At 41.1% G+C, this 16,613-nt stretch overlaps 1 protein-coding gene across 1 annotated transcript in view; it reads right to left on the bottom strand.

Annotated features, from left to right (window-relative positions):
• The window catches only part of dsg2l (desmoglein 2 like), a 32,621-nt gene extending 17,598 nt beyond the window's left edge, over positions 1-15,023 (bottom strand). Inside the window, 2 exon segments of the mRNA XM_056293225.1 lie at positions 14,547-14,683; positions 14,774-15,023. Coding sequence (XP_056149200.1) covers positions 14,547-14,683; positions 14,774-15,023 — 387 coding nt within the window.
• Positions 15,024-16,613: the final 1,590 nt, after the last annotated feature.

The raw sequence follows: 16,613 nt of genomic DNA, 5'->3' as shown, positions 1-16,613 counted from the left end.
TTAAAAACAAACTGATTTGGAAGAACACCTCTTAACTGTCAGAGACAGGAAGCAGCGACAGATCCTCACCAGATACAGGCTCAGTGACCACAGTCTGGCCATTGGAAAGGGGAGACCCAAAAAGACGTGGGGGCCAAAAGAGCATCGAACATGCGGTCAGTGCAGGACAGATGAGGTGGGGACAGAGGGGCACTTCCTCCTTAAATGTGACACATTTTGTCCAGGAGCTGGGACACGTGACTCCAGAGTAGCAGGAAATGGAGGACGCAGGTAAGCTGCGGGGGGTCCTGGAGGGGGGGGGGGCAGCGGCGAGCATTGCAGCAAGATTTACATTGTCCTGCCACAACCTGAGAGACGGTGGGGGACGGCACCTATTGCTACTGTTGTGGTTTAATCGTAATCGTTGCTGTTGTCGAGGCCAAGTGGCAGTTATTATAATCATTGTTGTGGAATTGAGAGAGAGAGAGAGAGAGAGAGAGAGAGAGGGAGAGAGAGAGAGAGAGAGAGAGAGAGAGAGAGAGAGAGAGAGAGAGAGAGAGAGAGAGAGTGAGAGTCAGAGAGAGACAGAGAGAGAGAGAGAGAGAGAGAGAGAGAGAGAGAGAGAGAGAGAGAGAGAGAGAGAGAGAGACATTGAGATAGAGACAGAGTGAGAGTCAGAGAGAGACAGAGAGAGAGAGAGAGAGAGAGAGAGAGAGAGAGAGAGAGAGAGAGAGAGAGCGAGACATTGAGATAGAGACAGAGTGAGAGTCAGAGAGAGACAGAGAGAGAGAGAGAGAGAGAGAGAGAGAGAGAGACATTGAGATAGAGACAGAGTGAGAGTCAGAGAGAGACAGAGAGAGACAGAGAGAGAGAGAGAGAGAGAGACATTGAGATAGAGACAGAGTGAGAGTCAGAGAGAGCACAGAGAGAGAGAGAGAGAGAGAGAGAGAGAGAGAGACATTGAGATAGAGACAGAGTGAGAGTCAGAGAGAGACAGAGAGAGAGAGAGAGAGAGAGAGAGAGAGAGAGAGAGAGAGAGAGAGACATTGAGATAGAGACAGAGTGAGAGTCAGAGAGAGACAGAGAGAGAGAGAGAGAGAGAGAGAGAGAGAGAGAGAGAGAGAGAGAGAGAGACACTGAAGGGCACACACACACACACATCACACACACACACACACACACACACACACACACACACAGACCTTGAGAAAGACACACACACACACACACACACACACACACACACAGAGAGAGAGAGAAGAGAGAATGTGAGAGAGGGAGATAACGAAGTAGCGCTGCAGGGCTTTCGCTCTGGTGTTGACAGAAGTTGTTGGACGTTGCCAGCGAACAAAGATTGACGTTATCAGACGTGTGAGATCAGAGGCATGTGGGAGGGGCCCCGGAGAGGAATTGGCGAGGAACTTCACGCTGCATGTCAAGGGGACAGGTATTTCTTTTCAAGTTCAGAAGCCGTACAGGAAAACCGCCATCGTTGCCTGTCCCTCGAGTCGCTTGCTCCCAAGCCAGTGTCCAAAAGATGCAAATGGTACCTTCATGTGTCCAACACAGGGGTCAGACCGGAAAACAGAGGTTGCATGGCGGGTGGGTAGGTGGGCGTACCCATCAAACACCCAACCACGGTGCTCGCGAAAGAGGCCAGCACCTACAGCAGAATGCAAAATTAAAACGGGATTTTCTGTTAATTAGTAATACAAATGATGGCCCCACATAACAAGCTGGCTTAAATTCTATACCACCAATCACCAGGGGCCGTATTAGTTTGCACGAGTAGACTCATACGGAGCGAGAGTCACTTTTAGTTAACCAGTGTGAGATGGCTGCTTGTGTTTTCAATGCCCCCCCCCCCACCCCCGTCTAATCTCAGGGACTCGTAAACTGGGCGTCCACGCCCTGTTCAGAAGGTATAGACTCAGATTTCATGGCACACGCCATATGGAGAACTTTGACTAGGATTACATAAGGAGCCAACGCACTATCGATGGAGCAGCTAAACGCTTTAGTTTAGCCAATCAAACAAGATTTATATTCACCGGGGTGCTTCATGCTTATTGAATAGGAGTATAAGTAGAAGCGTAATACAAACACAAGATGGTATTGAATTATTGATCTCTCATACAGTGTGTTACACCAAATACTATGGTTTCTCAAGAACACTTGCGGCACAAACAGCACAGAAACGTGGACAGCAGCTCTGCTGCATGTCTCAAAGTTGGGCCGATGGCCAGTTTTGAGGCCACCCACTCGGGTATTTAGGCACGGGCCTAATCTTCAAAATTAATCCGCCAAGTTAAGGTAATCCCACTGTTGTCCTTCCCCAGGCAGTTTCACCTGAACAGCGTTGCTCACCCATGACGCCGGCGCCACACCTTGTTTCTAAATTAGTACACTTTGCATCTGTCAGAATGACGTTTTCAGGGTCAACTTGGGATAGGCCTTTTACCGTCACTGTCTTCAATGGCACCAACATCGACTTGATTTTTGTAGAGCATCTTTCAAGAAACCCGAGGAGGGAGGGGGGAAAAATGCACCATTTCATTACATGCACCAGTGAAATGTCTTTTAAAGACTTATTTTTCATTGTGCGTGAAATATTACACATGCAGGCCATATAACGTTAGAACTGGCTCACTGCGGGATCACAGGGTCCACTTGCCCACCATGTGAATACAGTATATGTTCATCTGCATGTTATTGCCCCTAATGCCTCATCAGTCAGAGCACCGAGCTTAATTACTGCAGTGAGACTAAGTGACATGATGACACGAGCAGCTACACAATCATATTCACATCAAATCATCCATCCATCCATCCATCCATTATCCAAGCTGCTTCCAGTAACATTATAGGGCGCGGCTTGTAAGTCAGTAAGTGAGTAAGTAACTCAGTAAGTAAGTAAGATAAGTAAGTAAGATAGTAAGAGAAGTAAGGAAGTAAGGAAGTAAGTAAGATAAGTAAGTATGTAAGATAAGTAAGTAAGTAAGATAAGTAAGTAAGATAGTAAGAGAAGTAAGGAAGTAAGTAAGTAAGTAAGTAATTAGGTAAGTAAGTAAGTAAGTAATTAAGTAAGTAAGTAAGTAAGTAAGTAAGATAGTAAGAGAAGTAAGGAAGTAAGTAAGATAGTAAGAGAAGTAAGGAAGTAAGGAAGTAAGGAAGTAAGTAAGTAAGATAAGTAAGTAAGATAAGTAAGTAAGATAAGTAAGTAAGTAAGTAAGATAAGTAAGGAAGTAAGTAAGTAAGGAAGTAAGTAAGTAAGTAAGTAAGTAAGTAAGATAAGTAAGTAAGTAAGATAAGTAAGTAAGATAGTAAGAGAAGTAAGGAAGTAAGGAAGTAAGTAAGATAAGTAAGATAGTAACATAAGTAAGGAAGTAAGTAAGTAAGTAAGTAAGATAAGTAAGTAAGTAAGTAAGTAAGTAAGAGAAGTAAGGAAGTAAGGAAGTAAGGAAGTAAGTAAGTAAGATAAGTAAGTAAGATAAGTAAGTAAGATAAGTAAGTAAGTAAGTAAGTAAGTAAGTAAGATAAGTAAGGAAGTAAGTAAGTAAGGAAGTAAGTAAGTAAGTAAGTAAGTAAGTAAGTAAGATAAGTAAGTAAGATAGTAAGAGAAGTAAGGAAGTAAGGAAGTAAGTAAGATAAGTAAGATAGTAACATAAGTAAGGAAGTAAGTAAGTAAGTAAGTAAGTAAGATAAGTAAGTAAGTAAGTAAATAAGTAAGTAAGTAAGTAAGATAAGTAAGGAAGGAAGTAAGTAAGTAAGTAAGTAAGTAAGAGAAGTAAGTGAGATAAGTAAGTAAGTAAGATAGTAAGGAAGTAAGATAAGTAAGTAAGTAAGATAAGTAAGTAAGTAAGATAAGTTAGTAAGTAAGTAAGTAAGATAAGTAAGGAAGTAAGTAAGTAAGTAAGTAAGAATAGTAAGAGAAGTAAGGAAGTAAGTAAGTAAGTAAGATAAGTAAGTAAGATAAGTTAGTAAGTAAGTAAGTAAGATAAGTAAGTATGTAAGATAAGTAAGTAAGTAAGATAAGTAAGTAAGATAGTAAGAGAAGTAAGTAAGTAAGTAAGTAAGTAAGTAATTAAGTAAGTAAGTAAGTAAGTAAGTAAGTAATTAAGTAAGTAAGTAAGTAAGTAAGTAAGTAAGATAGTAAGAGAAGTAAGGAAGTAAGTAAGATAGTAAGAGAAGTAAGGAAGTAAGGAAGTAAGGAAGTAAGTAAGTAAGATAAGTAAGTAAGATAAGTAAGTAAGATAAGTAAGTAAGTAAGTAAGATAAGTAAGGAAGTAAGTAAGTAAGGAAGTAAGATAAGTAAGTAAGTAAGATAAGTAAGTAAGTAAGATAAGTAAGTAAGTAAGTAAGTAAGATAAGTAAGTAAGTAAGATAAGTAAGTAAGTAAGATAAGTAAGTAAGTAAGATAAGTAGGTAAGATAGTAAGAGAAGTAAGGAAGTAAGGAAGTAAGTAAGTAAGATAGTAACATAAGTAAGGAAGTAAGTAAGTAAGTAAGATAAGTAAGTAAGTAAGTAAGATAAGTAAGGAAGTAAGTAAGTAAGTAAGTAAGATAAGTAAGAGAAGTAAGTAAGTAAGATAGTAAGAGAAGTAAGGAAGTAAGATAAGTAAGTAAGTAAGATAAGTAAGTAAGTAAGATAAGTTAGTAAGTAAGTAAGTAAGATAAGCAAGGAAGTAAGTAAGTAAGTAAGTAAGATAAGTAAGTAAGATAAGTAAGTAAGTAAGATAAGTAAGTAAGTAAGATAGTAAGAGAAGTAAGGAAGTAAGATAAGTAAGTAAGTAAGATAAGTAAGTAAGTAAGATAAGTTAGTAAGTAAGTAAGTAAGATAAGTAAGGAAGTAAGTAAGTAAGTAAGTAAGATAAGTAAGAGAAGTAAGGAAGTAAGTAAGTAAGTAAGATAAGTAAGTAAGATAAGTTAGTAAGTAAGTAAGTAAGATAAGTGAGGAAGTAAGTAAGTAAGTAAGTAAGATAAGTAAGTAAGGTAAGTAAGATAAGTAAGGAAGTAAGTAAGTAAGTAAGTAAGATAAGTAAGTAAGTTAGTAAGAGAAGTAAGGAAGTAAGGAAGTAAGGAAGTAAGTAAGTAAGTAAGTAAGGAAGTAAGTAAGTAAGTAAGTAAGAGAAGTAAGAGAAGTAAGGAAGTAAGTAAGTAAGTAAGATAAGTAAGTAAGATAAGTAAGTAAGATAAGTTAGTAAGTAAGTAATTAAGTAAGTAAGTAAGTAAGTAAGTAAGTAAGTAAGTAATTAAGTAAGTAAGTAAGTAAGTAAGTAAGTAAGTAAGTAAGTAAGATAGTAAGAGAAGTAAGGAAGTAAGTAAGATAGTAAGAGAAGTAAGGAAGTAAGGAAGTAAGTAAGTAAGTAAGATAGTAAGAGAAGTAAGGAAGTAAGGAAGTAAGTAAGTAAGATAGTAAGAGAAGTAAGTAAGTAAGTAAGATAGTAAGAGAAGTAAGGAAGTAAGGAAGTAAGTAAGTAAGTAAGATAGTAAGAGAAGTAAGGAAGTAAGTAAGATAGTAAGAGAAGTAAGGAAGTAAGGAAGTAAGGAAGTAAGTAAGTAAGATAAGTAAGTAAGATAAGTAAGTAAGATAAGTAAGTAAGTAAGTAAGATAAGTAAGGAAGTAAGTAAGTAAGGAAGTAAGTAAGTAAGTAAGTAAGATAAGTAAGTAAGTAAGATAAGTAAGTAAGTAAGATAAGTAAGTAAGTAAGTAAGTAAGATAAGTAAGTAAGTAAGATAAGTAAGTAAGTAAGATAAGTAAGTAAGTAAGATAAGTAAGTAAGATAGTAAGAGAAGTAAGGAAGTAAGGAAGTAAGTAAGTAAGATAAGTAAGATAGTAACATAAGTAAGGAAGTAAGTAAGTAAGTAAGATAAGTAAGTAAGTAAGTAAGTAAGATAAGTAAGGAAGTAAGTAAGTAAGTAAGTAAGATAAGTAAGAGAAGTAAGTAAGTAAGATAGTAAGAGAAGTAAGGAAGTAAGATAAGTAAGTAAGTAAGATAAGTAAGTAAGTAAGATAAGTTAGTAAGTAAGTAAGTAAGATAAGTAAGGAAGTAAGTAAGTAAGTAAGTAAGATAAGTAAGTAAGATAAGTAAGTAAGTAAGATAAGTAAGTAAGTAAGATAGTAAGAGAAGTAAGGAAGTAAGATAAGCAAGTAAGTAAGATAAGTTAGTAAGTAAGTAAGTAAGATAAGTAAGGAAGTAAGTAAGTAAGTAAGATAAGTAAGAGAAGTAAGGAAGTAAGTAAGTAAGTAAGATAAGTAAGTAAGATAAGTTAGTAAGTAAGTAAGTAAGATAAGTGAGGAAGTAAGTAAGTAAGTAAGTAAGATAAGTAAGTAAGGTAAGTAAGATAAGTAAGGAAGTAAGTAAGTAAGTAAGATAGTAAGTAAGATAGTAAGAGAAGTAAGGAAGTTAGGAAGTAAGTAAGATAAGTAAGTAAGTAAGTAAGGAAGTAAGTAAGATAAGTAAGTAAGTAAGTAAGATAAGTAAGTAAGATAAGTAAGTAAGATAAGTAAGTAAGATAAGTAAGTAAGTAAGTAAGTAAGATAAGTAAGTAAGTAAGTAAGATAAGTAAGGAAGTAAGATAAGTAAGGAAGTAAGTAAGTAAGTAAGTAAGTAAGTAATTAAGTAAGTAAGTAAGATAGTAAAAGAAGTAAGGAAGTAAGGAAGGAAGTAAGATAGTAAGTAAGATAGTAAGAGAAGTAAGGAAGTAAGTAAGTAAGATAAGTAAGGAAGTAAGTAAGTAAGTAAGTAAGATAAGTAAGTAAGGTAAGTAAGATAAGTAAGGAAGTAAGTAAGTAAGTAAGATAAGTAAGGAAGTAAGGAAGTAAGTAAGTAAGTAAGTAAGATAGTAAAAGAAGTAAGGAAGTAAGGGAGTAAGTAAGATAGTAAGTAAGATAAGTAAGGAAGTAAGGAAGTAAGTAAGTAAGTAAGTAAGATAGTAAAAGAAGTAAGGAAGTAAGGAAGTAAGTAAGATAGTAAGTAAGATAGTAAGAGAAGTAAGGAAGTAAGGAAGTAAGTAAGATAAGTAAGTAAGTAAGTAAGGAAGTAAGTAAGATAAGTAAGTAAGTAAGTAAGTAAGATAAGTAAGTAAGATAAGTAAGGAAGTAAGTAAGGAAGTAAGGAAGATAAGTAAGGAAGATAAGGAAGTAAGGAAGTAAGTAAGTAAGTAAGTAAGTAAGTAAGTAAGTAAGTAAGATAAGTAAGTAAGTAAGTAAGATAAGTAAGGAAGTAAGGAAGTAAGTAAGTAAGTAAGTAAGTAAGTAATTAAGTAAGTAAGTAAGTAAGATAGTAAAAGAAGTAAGGAAGTAAGGAAGTAAGGAAGGAAGTAAGATAGTAAGTAAGATAGTAAGAGAAGTAAGGAAGTAAGGAAGTAAGGAAGATAAGTAAGTAAGTAAGTAAGTAAGTAAGTAAGTAAGTAAGTAAGTAAGTAAGTAAGTAAGTAAGTAAGTAAGTAAGTAAGTAAGATAAGTAAGTAAGTTAGTAAGTAAGTAAGATAGTAAGAGAAGTAAGTAAGATAAGTAAGTAAGTAAGTAAGATAAGTAAGTAAGTAAGTAAGTAAGTAAATAGGTAAGTAGCGGGCCGGTGGCCCAGTGGTTAGCACTGTTGCCTCACAGCAAGAAGGTCCTGGGTTCAAACCCCGGGGTTGTCCAACCTTGGGAGTCCTCCCAGGTAGTCCTCTCTGTGGAGTTTGTATGTTCTCCCCGTATCTGCGGTGGGTTTCCTCCGGGTGCTCCGGTTCCCCCTACCATCAGAAAGACCTGCATGTTAGGGTTAATACTCCTGTCTGTGTCCCTGACCGAGGCCTGGCGAGACCAACTGGAGGTGGTCCCGGGTGCTGCACGGCGGCCGCACTCTGCTCCTAGCTACACAGCTAGGATGGGTCACATGCAGAGAAGAATCCCCCTTTGGGAATCAGTAGAGTATAGCAAAATCCCCCCAAAAAATAAATAAAATAAAAATCAGTCAGTCAGTAAAAGAGTGTCAGTCAGTCAGTGAGTCGGTTAGTAAGTCAGTCAGCCAGTAAATAAGCCAGCAAGACAGTCAGTAAATAACCCAGTAAATCAATCAGTAAGTAAGTTAGTAAATCAGTCAGTAGGTCAGTCAGTAAGTAGGTCTGTAAGTCAGTAAGTAACTCAGTCAGAAAGTAAGTCAGGCAGTCAGTAAGTTAGTAAGTCTGTCAGCCAGTAAGTCTGTCAGCCAGTAAGTAACTCAGCCAGTAAGTAACTTAGTAAGTCAGTCAATAAGTCAGTAAGCCTGTAATTCAGTCAGTAAGTAAGCTTTTCAGTAAGTCAGTCAGTCAGTAAGTCAGTAAGTAAGTAAGTAAGAGTTTATGTTTAAAACACCTTTTAAAACAAAGTTACAGTGTTGCACAAGGTACACATACAGAAACATAGACAACACACATATCCAGTTATATATATATATATATATATATATATATATATATACGGTTATATACAGTTATATACAGAAAAGTACAAATTACAGCCCCTTTACAGGGAAGGCAGGTTGGTAGAGATGGGTTTTGAGATGTTTTTTAAAGCTGTTCACAGACTCAGCTGATTTAACAGAGGGAGGGGGACTGTTCCAGAGCAACGGGGTCCTGATGAATTTGGATTTGCGGAGGGAGTGAGGTATAAATAAGAAACCCTGGTCAGAAGATCCGAGTGGCCAGACCATGTAGGGCCTTGCATGTGATAAGCAGTGTCTTGTGGCACAAACTTCCACCCATCCATCCATTATGCGAACCGCTTATCCCGCTCTCAGGGTCGTGGGGATGCTGGAGCCTATCCCAGCAGTCATTGGGTGCAGGCAGGGAGACATCTTGGACAGACCGCCAGGCCATCACACGCACACCTAGGGACAATGTAGTACGGATGATTCACCTGACCTACATGTCTTCGGACTGTGGGAGGAAACCGGAGCACCCGGAGGAAACCCACACAGACACGGGGAGAACATGCAAACTCCACACAGAGGACGACCCGGGACGACCCCCAAGGTTGGACTACCCCGGGGCTCGAACCCAGAACCTTCTTGCTGTGAGGTGACTGTGCTAACCACTGTGCCACCCTGACACAATCTTATGACACAAATAGTTTCCGCTGGTAACGAGAGACTCAAATCTGTTGCCGAATTTGCTTAAATGATCAGCTTCATTTAGGTGATCTATAGGAATCTATTGAGCTTAACGCTACAAGATTAATGTATCTTTGATATGATTTAAGATAGGTGGGAATCATCTATGAGCCCCTTGCGATACATTTCAACAACATGAGGAGAAGGAGAGAGCTGCCAGTCTGTGACAGTGATTCAGTCCTACAAAAAGTAGGGCTGGTGTTATAACATTTTATACCGATGTAACCGGTTATTTTCTTGCCCGGTGCGGGATTCGATACGGGGTGTACTGCACCACAAGGCGACGTCACTAACCGCTCGGCTAAAGGGTCAGACCCGTTAGCTAGTGGCTAACGTGTCTTATTAGTAGTTTACACTAGCTATCAAATAGTCCTACCGATTGTGCATGTACAGGTCAGGGCTACAGGTTGGGTCACTATGAATTAGTGCCGTTCCACAATGTACACGTCATCAGTAGGTTAATCTCATATTACGTCACATATCACGTGACGGCAACGCGTCCGCCATGTTGGAGGACAACGGCTCCAATCCGTAGGACACCGTGCTGCTCTCACTGCGCGATGCTACACGTGTTCTAACAGTCAGAGTGGACAGAGTTTGTTTCAAGGTTTGATTCCTACAGAACAGCCGCCGCGGTTCCATATTTTCCAATGGTTAAGTTCTGCGCCGTTTTTGGTTGTTCCTGTAAACTACTAATAAGACACATTAGCCCCTAGCTAACGGGTCTGACCCTTTAGTCGAGCGGTTAGTGACGTCGCCTTGTGGTGCAGTACACCCGTATCGAATCCCGTACCGGGCAAGAAAATAACCGGTTACAATCCCATCGAGCTGACAGAGAGCGGAACACGTCCTACTTCCGCTTTCCATCAAGGAGAAGAAACTCGAAGGTTGCCAGTGAAAGAAGAAGAGAATGGATCTCGAGGGTAAGTTGGGAAGATCTTACAGATGAAAAACTAGTATCATGCATAAGATGAGATACAGAGCGACAAGGAGAACCTGAGCGTAGCCCCAACATGGCGGAACTGTTTGTTGGCAATGGAAAAAGTCACGTGATCGAGAATAACCCATAGGTCCCTTTTGTATTGGGATGTTGACTGATGAAGCAAAAAGACAATTTGGCTAGTTTTGGCAAAAATAAAAAAGGACTCCCCCCCTCCCTCTAAGCCCTACTGACGCGGTACTGTTATTAGAAATAAAGACACTTTGTTTTGTCATTTTATTCTTACAACGAATCGTATTCTTACAAGTGTAAACTACTAATAAGACACGTTAGCCCCTAGCTAACGGGTCTGACCCTTTAGCCGAGCGGTTAGTGACGTTGCCTTGTGGTGCAGTACACCCCGTATCGAATCCCGCACCGGGCAAGAAAATAACCGGTTACATTGGTGGCAGCGGCGGGATCCGGAAGTGTGCAGATCCTCAGAAGTCTCTTCGGAGCGCGGGAAGAACAAAGCGCGAGGGCGCGCTTCCGGGAGAGGGTGACGACTGTAAACTACTAATAAGACACGTTAGCCCCTAACTGACGGGTCTGACCCTTTAGCCGAGCGGTTAGTGATGTCGCCTTGTGGTGCAGTACACCCCGTATCGAATCCCGCACCGGGCAAGAAAATAACCGGTTACACAATGACTGTGTTCTCAGCATGTAACCCACCCTATTATAAAGGAGCAGCTGCAGCGCCCGGGGACCACCTCCAGCTTTTCTTTCCATTGCCTTGCTCAGCGGCCACAGGCAGGAGTATTAACCCTAACATGCATGTCTTTTTGATGGTGGGAGGAAACCGGAGCACCCGGAGGAAACCCACACAGACACGGGGGAGAACATGCAAACTCCACACAGAGAGGACTTGGTACTGCCTGGAGTTCGAACCCAGGACCTTCTTGCTGTGAGGCAACAGCACTAACCACTGGGCCACCGTGCCGTCCAATATCCGTCCATTCATTATCCACGCCGCTTGTCCCGCTCTCAGGGTCACGGGGGATGCTGGAGCCTATCCCAGCAGTCATTTGGTGACAGGCGGGGAGACACTCTGGACAGGTCGCCAGACCATCACACACACACACACCTAGCGACAATTTAGTACGGCCGATTCACCTGACCTACATGGGGAGAACATGCAAACTCCACACAGAGGACAACCTGGGATGACCCCCAAGGTTGGCCTACCCCGAGGCTCAAACCCAGGACTTTCTTGCTGTTGGGCAACAGTGCTAACCACTGTGCTGCCCAATATTTATTTATTAAAGCATTTTATTTCACAATCAGATTCATATTGAATTACAACATTCATATGCAATGAATGACGGCATCAATATTTTTCGCAGGTAATAATTTACATATCCAGTCACTGTCAAACCGGCTTCAAGCATTCGTGATAATTACATGACGGCTGTGGTGACTTTGCTCATAGTTCGCACCCGTCACCACAAGCAGCGAGCAGAGTTGTGAATGTTTGCCCACGCACAAAAAAATAAAATGAAATGTGTGCCTTGAAAACACAATTACAGCTTTTGCCAAACCCTCTAAAAAGTTGGCTTGCTCTCGAGCTGTGTGGAGGGACAACAGGCGAAGGGCCTGTTTGCCGGGTTTGTCCCCCACACACACACATGCTGCAAATCATTCCACTATGTACCCTCTCATAACCTCTGGGTGTGGACAGCCTTCCTGACATTTTTGAGTATTTTTTTGTCAGCTTTCTAGGCCAACTTTCTTGTGTTTTGATATTTCAAAGCGTTCAAACGAGGCCCGTCCTCTCCTTCTGCATGCAGCACAACATTACTTTTAGAGGACGTCCACCCTGAACGGTCCAACTTTTTAATCAGCAGTTTACAGAGATAGCGAGAGCCCTGCTTGTGTGAGTACTGCCCCACAGCCCCCCACGCAGCCAAAGCATTCCTGTGGTGTTAAGAGGACTCGGCTTCTGCTCCCGAATGCTTCAGTGGATTTGCAGCAGAACAGAGAAGGGGGGCAGCCATAGGTCACATCTGCTCCACAAGCAACAAACAGCAGCAGCAACAACATAGTATGCTGTAAATGAGTTTGCAAACTCCTTGTAATTATCATGCGCTTCTCAGTCTCCCTGCAGAAGTTAAACCCAGTGTTCTGATCCTCTGAGGAGGCATTACGTGCAGGTGAAAATAAACTATGTTCATATTGTGGGGAAGTGGAACTTGTGAACCCGTATCGAGTGAAGTCCAACGTGCCACATGTATATATTATCATTATGTTAACTGATGACATGCTGAATTTGGAGAATACTCTGAAACCAAACACAACTACCAAGCAAGCACATTGTACAGACAGATAAACGTGTTTTTTTTAAATTTTATTTTATAGAAGAAGAAAAAAAACATTCAAAATACAACATATATTAAACCAATAGGGAAATAAAATATTTCACAAACCCATCGAACTCTATAGAATCAAAGAGGATAAGAAAGAAAAAACCAGACACAGGTAGACAAGGCAGAACATAGGGAGGTAACCTGTAGGCTTGGGCATGGCTTCCAGCCTACAGACCCCCCCCCCCCACCAAAGCAATCAAACAAAATACACATATACCTACAGGCGTAATTTATGGGGGGGGGGTCAGGGGGGGACATGCCCCCCTCAATATTTAGAAGAGGTGAATTTGCCCCCCCCCAAAAAAAAATTATATCATGAATGATAATGTTAACTCCCTCGCCAGAAAAGGTAAAATAACAACACAGACAGTCGAACTACTTAAAATGTCATTCCTACTTGTTTTCCAACGATTTCATACACCCCTATGCTTGGACCGTACCATTTGAACCTTGCCACTGGGATTGCCGACCTCGTTGCTGTCTTGCAGTTGCCCCTGACAACCGGGAGACCGGAGCATGAATGGTGGTGTAAGCAAGTGTAAGTAACGTAGCTAGCCAGCTTGCTTGTCTAGCCCAGTACACCACCCTTTCTTACCTTTGGGGTTTCTGAGTTAGATTAATTTACGTATTTCCGGATGAATTATAGCCTCATCTAGTTTATAACTTGTGTTTGGGGTTATCAGTTCAGACCTCCTCACGAACTAGCTAGTGTAAACTACTAATAAGACACGTTAGCCCCTTAGCTAACGGGTCTGACCCTTTAGCCGAGCGGTTAGTGATGTCGCCTTGTGGTGCAGTACACTCCGTGTCGAATCCCGCACCGGGCAAGAAAATAACCGGTTACTACATTGGTGGCAGCGGTGGGATCCGGAAGTGTGCAGATCCTCAGAAGTCTCTTCGGAGCGTGGGAATAACAAAGCGCGAGGGCGCGCTTCCGGGAGAGGGTGACGACTGTAAACTACTAATAAGACGCGTTAGCCCCTAGCTAACGGGTCTGACCCTTTATAATCCGGTGGTTTAGTGAAATGGTCGTTACGGAGCGGATAAAAGCGCCATTTTTGGTAGGATGGTTCCTTAGGGTCAGTTATTGGATTTTAGGGTAGGGGCCCCCGGAAAATCTCCATTTAAAATATCAAATTGCAACCCTGTCAATGTCAATGAAGTATCTGAAAATCGGCCTAGTATTTTTCAGACAATATGCATCATAAAATCATCAAATCACTTCCAAATGTGATAAAGTTGGCCAACTTTTACAGAAATAAAGTCCCCAAACATTAAGTATTATCAACAACACATTTAATGCAGTGATGAATACAATGATGCAACTGCTGGCTATCTACGTTTAGTTGCTGGAAGGGATGCTTTGCCAGGTCGATGAATGTTTCTGTGGCAGCATCATAGGCTTGCCAGGCCCGCCAAGCTGACTTTTTACCTTTTCCACTGAAGGCAGATGTAGTGTCACAGCCGGAATACGCATGAAACATAGGCAGAGCTCTGGATTAGGTTCCCCCAGGCTTTTGCACATGCTGTTGATGTGGTAAAATCTGTACTTTTTGCCCATCCCAAAAGCCACCCAGATGTCAGTCAGGGGTTGAATTACCAGTAAATCATGAAACAAGCCTGCAAGGATGACGATGACATCAGTGTCCACAGTGCGCACAAGGACAGTTTTCGCTCCATGCTCCAGTGCATGTTGTACATGGAACACAATCCTAGTGTCAGCCTCCTCATGATTGCAAGAGTTCATTGTGCTACTGGAACCAAGAGACGACACAGCTTGCCCTGATGTGACATGCAAAGCTTTGGTTTGTGGCCAGCTGAACAGTTCAATCTTGGATGTCAAAAAGTCAAACAGCTCCTTCTTATTGCTTGGATCACCGAGAAAATCCATCCAACTTCCGGGCAGCTTTGTCGGGCCTGACACTTTTCTGCGAACACCTTGTCCTCTCTTTTCGCGGGTGGACTCCTTCAAACTGTCTGGGATGTATGTGTCCCATACAACATCCAGCCGCTTGGTATTATGTAGTTGCTTCTGTAAGTAAGGGATAAAAACCTCATCTGCATAGGTATCAAATGTGGTCACTCTCACAGTGGGCAGGCAGTGGACAATGACTGCTCTATCAAGGACTTTGCAGTCATAGGTTGAGGGTGGCTCTGGTTGCCCTGGGTGCTCAAGACATTGCAGCAGGTCAGATTTGGTGCCGGTCAGATGAAGTTTCCCAAAGTCTGAGAGGGAAGGAGGGAAGGACTGTACCTCATGTACCTTTGCATAGCTATATATAGCTGGCCAAAGAGTGCCACGTTGTTCTGAAGCACTTTGATCTTTTTTCCCATGTTTCGCCATTGTCTTGCGTCGAGGTTGCCTGAAGAGTGCCAAGGCATTCCTCTTGATTGGATCATGGATGGAGCGTGTCCGTTCTTCAAGCACCTTCTTGATAAACTCCTGATATTGTCTCTTTCCTGTCTCTTCCAAGATGAGTACTGTATTCACGACGGATTTATCTGTGCGGTTCCGGCTGTCAAGAGTCACAAGATCTTTGAAATCATCCAAGAAAGGATTTCCCATTCTTTTCATGGTTTCAGATAGACTTTTGACTTGTCTCCTAAAGGTCTTCTGCGTTGCAAGACCCTGGCCGTGGTGCTGGAAGTTTTCTTCATTATCTTCTTTGAGATATCCATCTTCAAATTCCCTTAGCAATCTTGCCAACTCTGGGCCACACAACTCTGGGCCACACAACGACAACAACACAACAACTATTCCAGATTGCACCAGCTAACATTTTTGACAAGCCCTAGCTAGCTGCGAGCTGAAAAACAGACCTCTGTGCTAGCATTAGCTGTTTAATGGAGATAGCCTAGCTAATCATCTTTACTTCCATATGCTCATTTAGCAACATACAGCACATTTTCATTGATTATTATTATGATTTTTACCTGAATTTCACTTGTTTGGTTGCAGCTCTGTGTGAGACTGTGTTGCATTGAGACAATGCTGATATGTGATGAGTTATGGAGGGAAACTCATTTTGACAGTTGAGTTTATTTTGTGTAGCGCCATCCGGTGGTCTGAATGTATAGTGACACAGTATTTGTATATTTGAACAACTTGATGCTAAAATCTAAAACAAAAATTAAAGAGATAACACTCTCCATGTTGAACAGGGCATTTTTCTCACTTTTTTTGAATTTCCGCCTATTGTGTGCAGGGCTATATGGAAGATGTACAGGCACCAGGTGTCTTTGTACTCCATTTTACACATCATTAGGGGGGGGGGTTAATAATCAGGGGACAATTAAAAATCAGTTTCAACTTCTTTTGTGTGCAATAAATAACAATTTATCATCAATGTCCTCTTTATGACTCAGAAAAAATATTTTTTTGAATACAAGAACAACTTTTGTGTTCTGTATGGGTATTTTCAATATTTTTGTGGGGCTCCTACCCTAAAATCCTTTAGTGGGTCCTAGAGAAGCCTCATGCAAAATTTGGTGCTTTTATCGGCTCCGTAACGGTACGCCCTAATATGTGCTCTAACCCTCTGGACTATTAGCCGAGCGGTTAGTGACGTCGCCTTGTGGTGCAGTACACCCGGTATCGAATCCCGCACCGGGCAAGAAAATAACCGGTTACATTGGTGGCAGCGGTGGGATCCGGAAGTGTGCAGATCCTCAGAAGTCTCTTCGGAGCGCGGGAATAACAAGAGGCTGACGACTGTAAACTACCAATAAGACACGTTAGTCCCCTAGCTAACGGGTCTGACCCTTTAGCCGAGCGGTTAGTGATGTCGCCTTGTGGTGCAGTACACCCCATATCGAATCCCGCACCGGGCAAGAAAATAACCGGTTACACTAGCTAGCTTGCTAACAGCAGCCCCTAGACGTTTATGTTAGCTTGAACTGATAATTTTGGGCACATGAGATAACATAATAGGTACATCTACAAACCAGTGTGTGCCAAGGGTATTGTATTAGTTCAAATACATCTACTACTTTCATTCACAGAGTCACCATGAGCAAGAGGAAAGTAACAGAAGATATCCGGTGCTTTTTTCTAATTTAATGAAAGGCAGCAGCAAATAGGAAGGTCTTCAATTTGAACAAACTAAGGGTTTCGGCAGACCTGCACTTCTCTGGCAGTTTATTCCAGACATGTGGA

This window comes from Lampris incognitus, chromosome 14 (assembly GCF_029633865.1).
Source record: "Lampris incognitus isolate fLamInc1 chromosome 14, fLamInc1.hap2, whole genome shotgun sequence".
In the NCBI taxonomy this organism is placed as follows: domain Eukaryota; kingdom Metazoa; phylum Chordata; class Actinopteri; order Lampriformes; family Lampridae; genus Lampris; species Lampris incognitus.
This window is presented reverse-complemented; position numbering and strand designations above follow the sequence as displayed.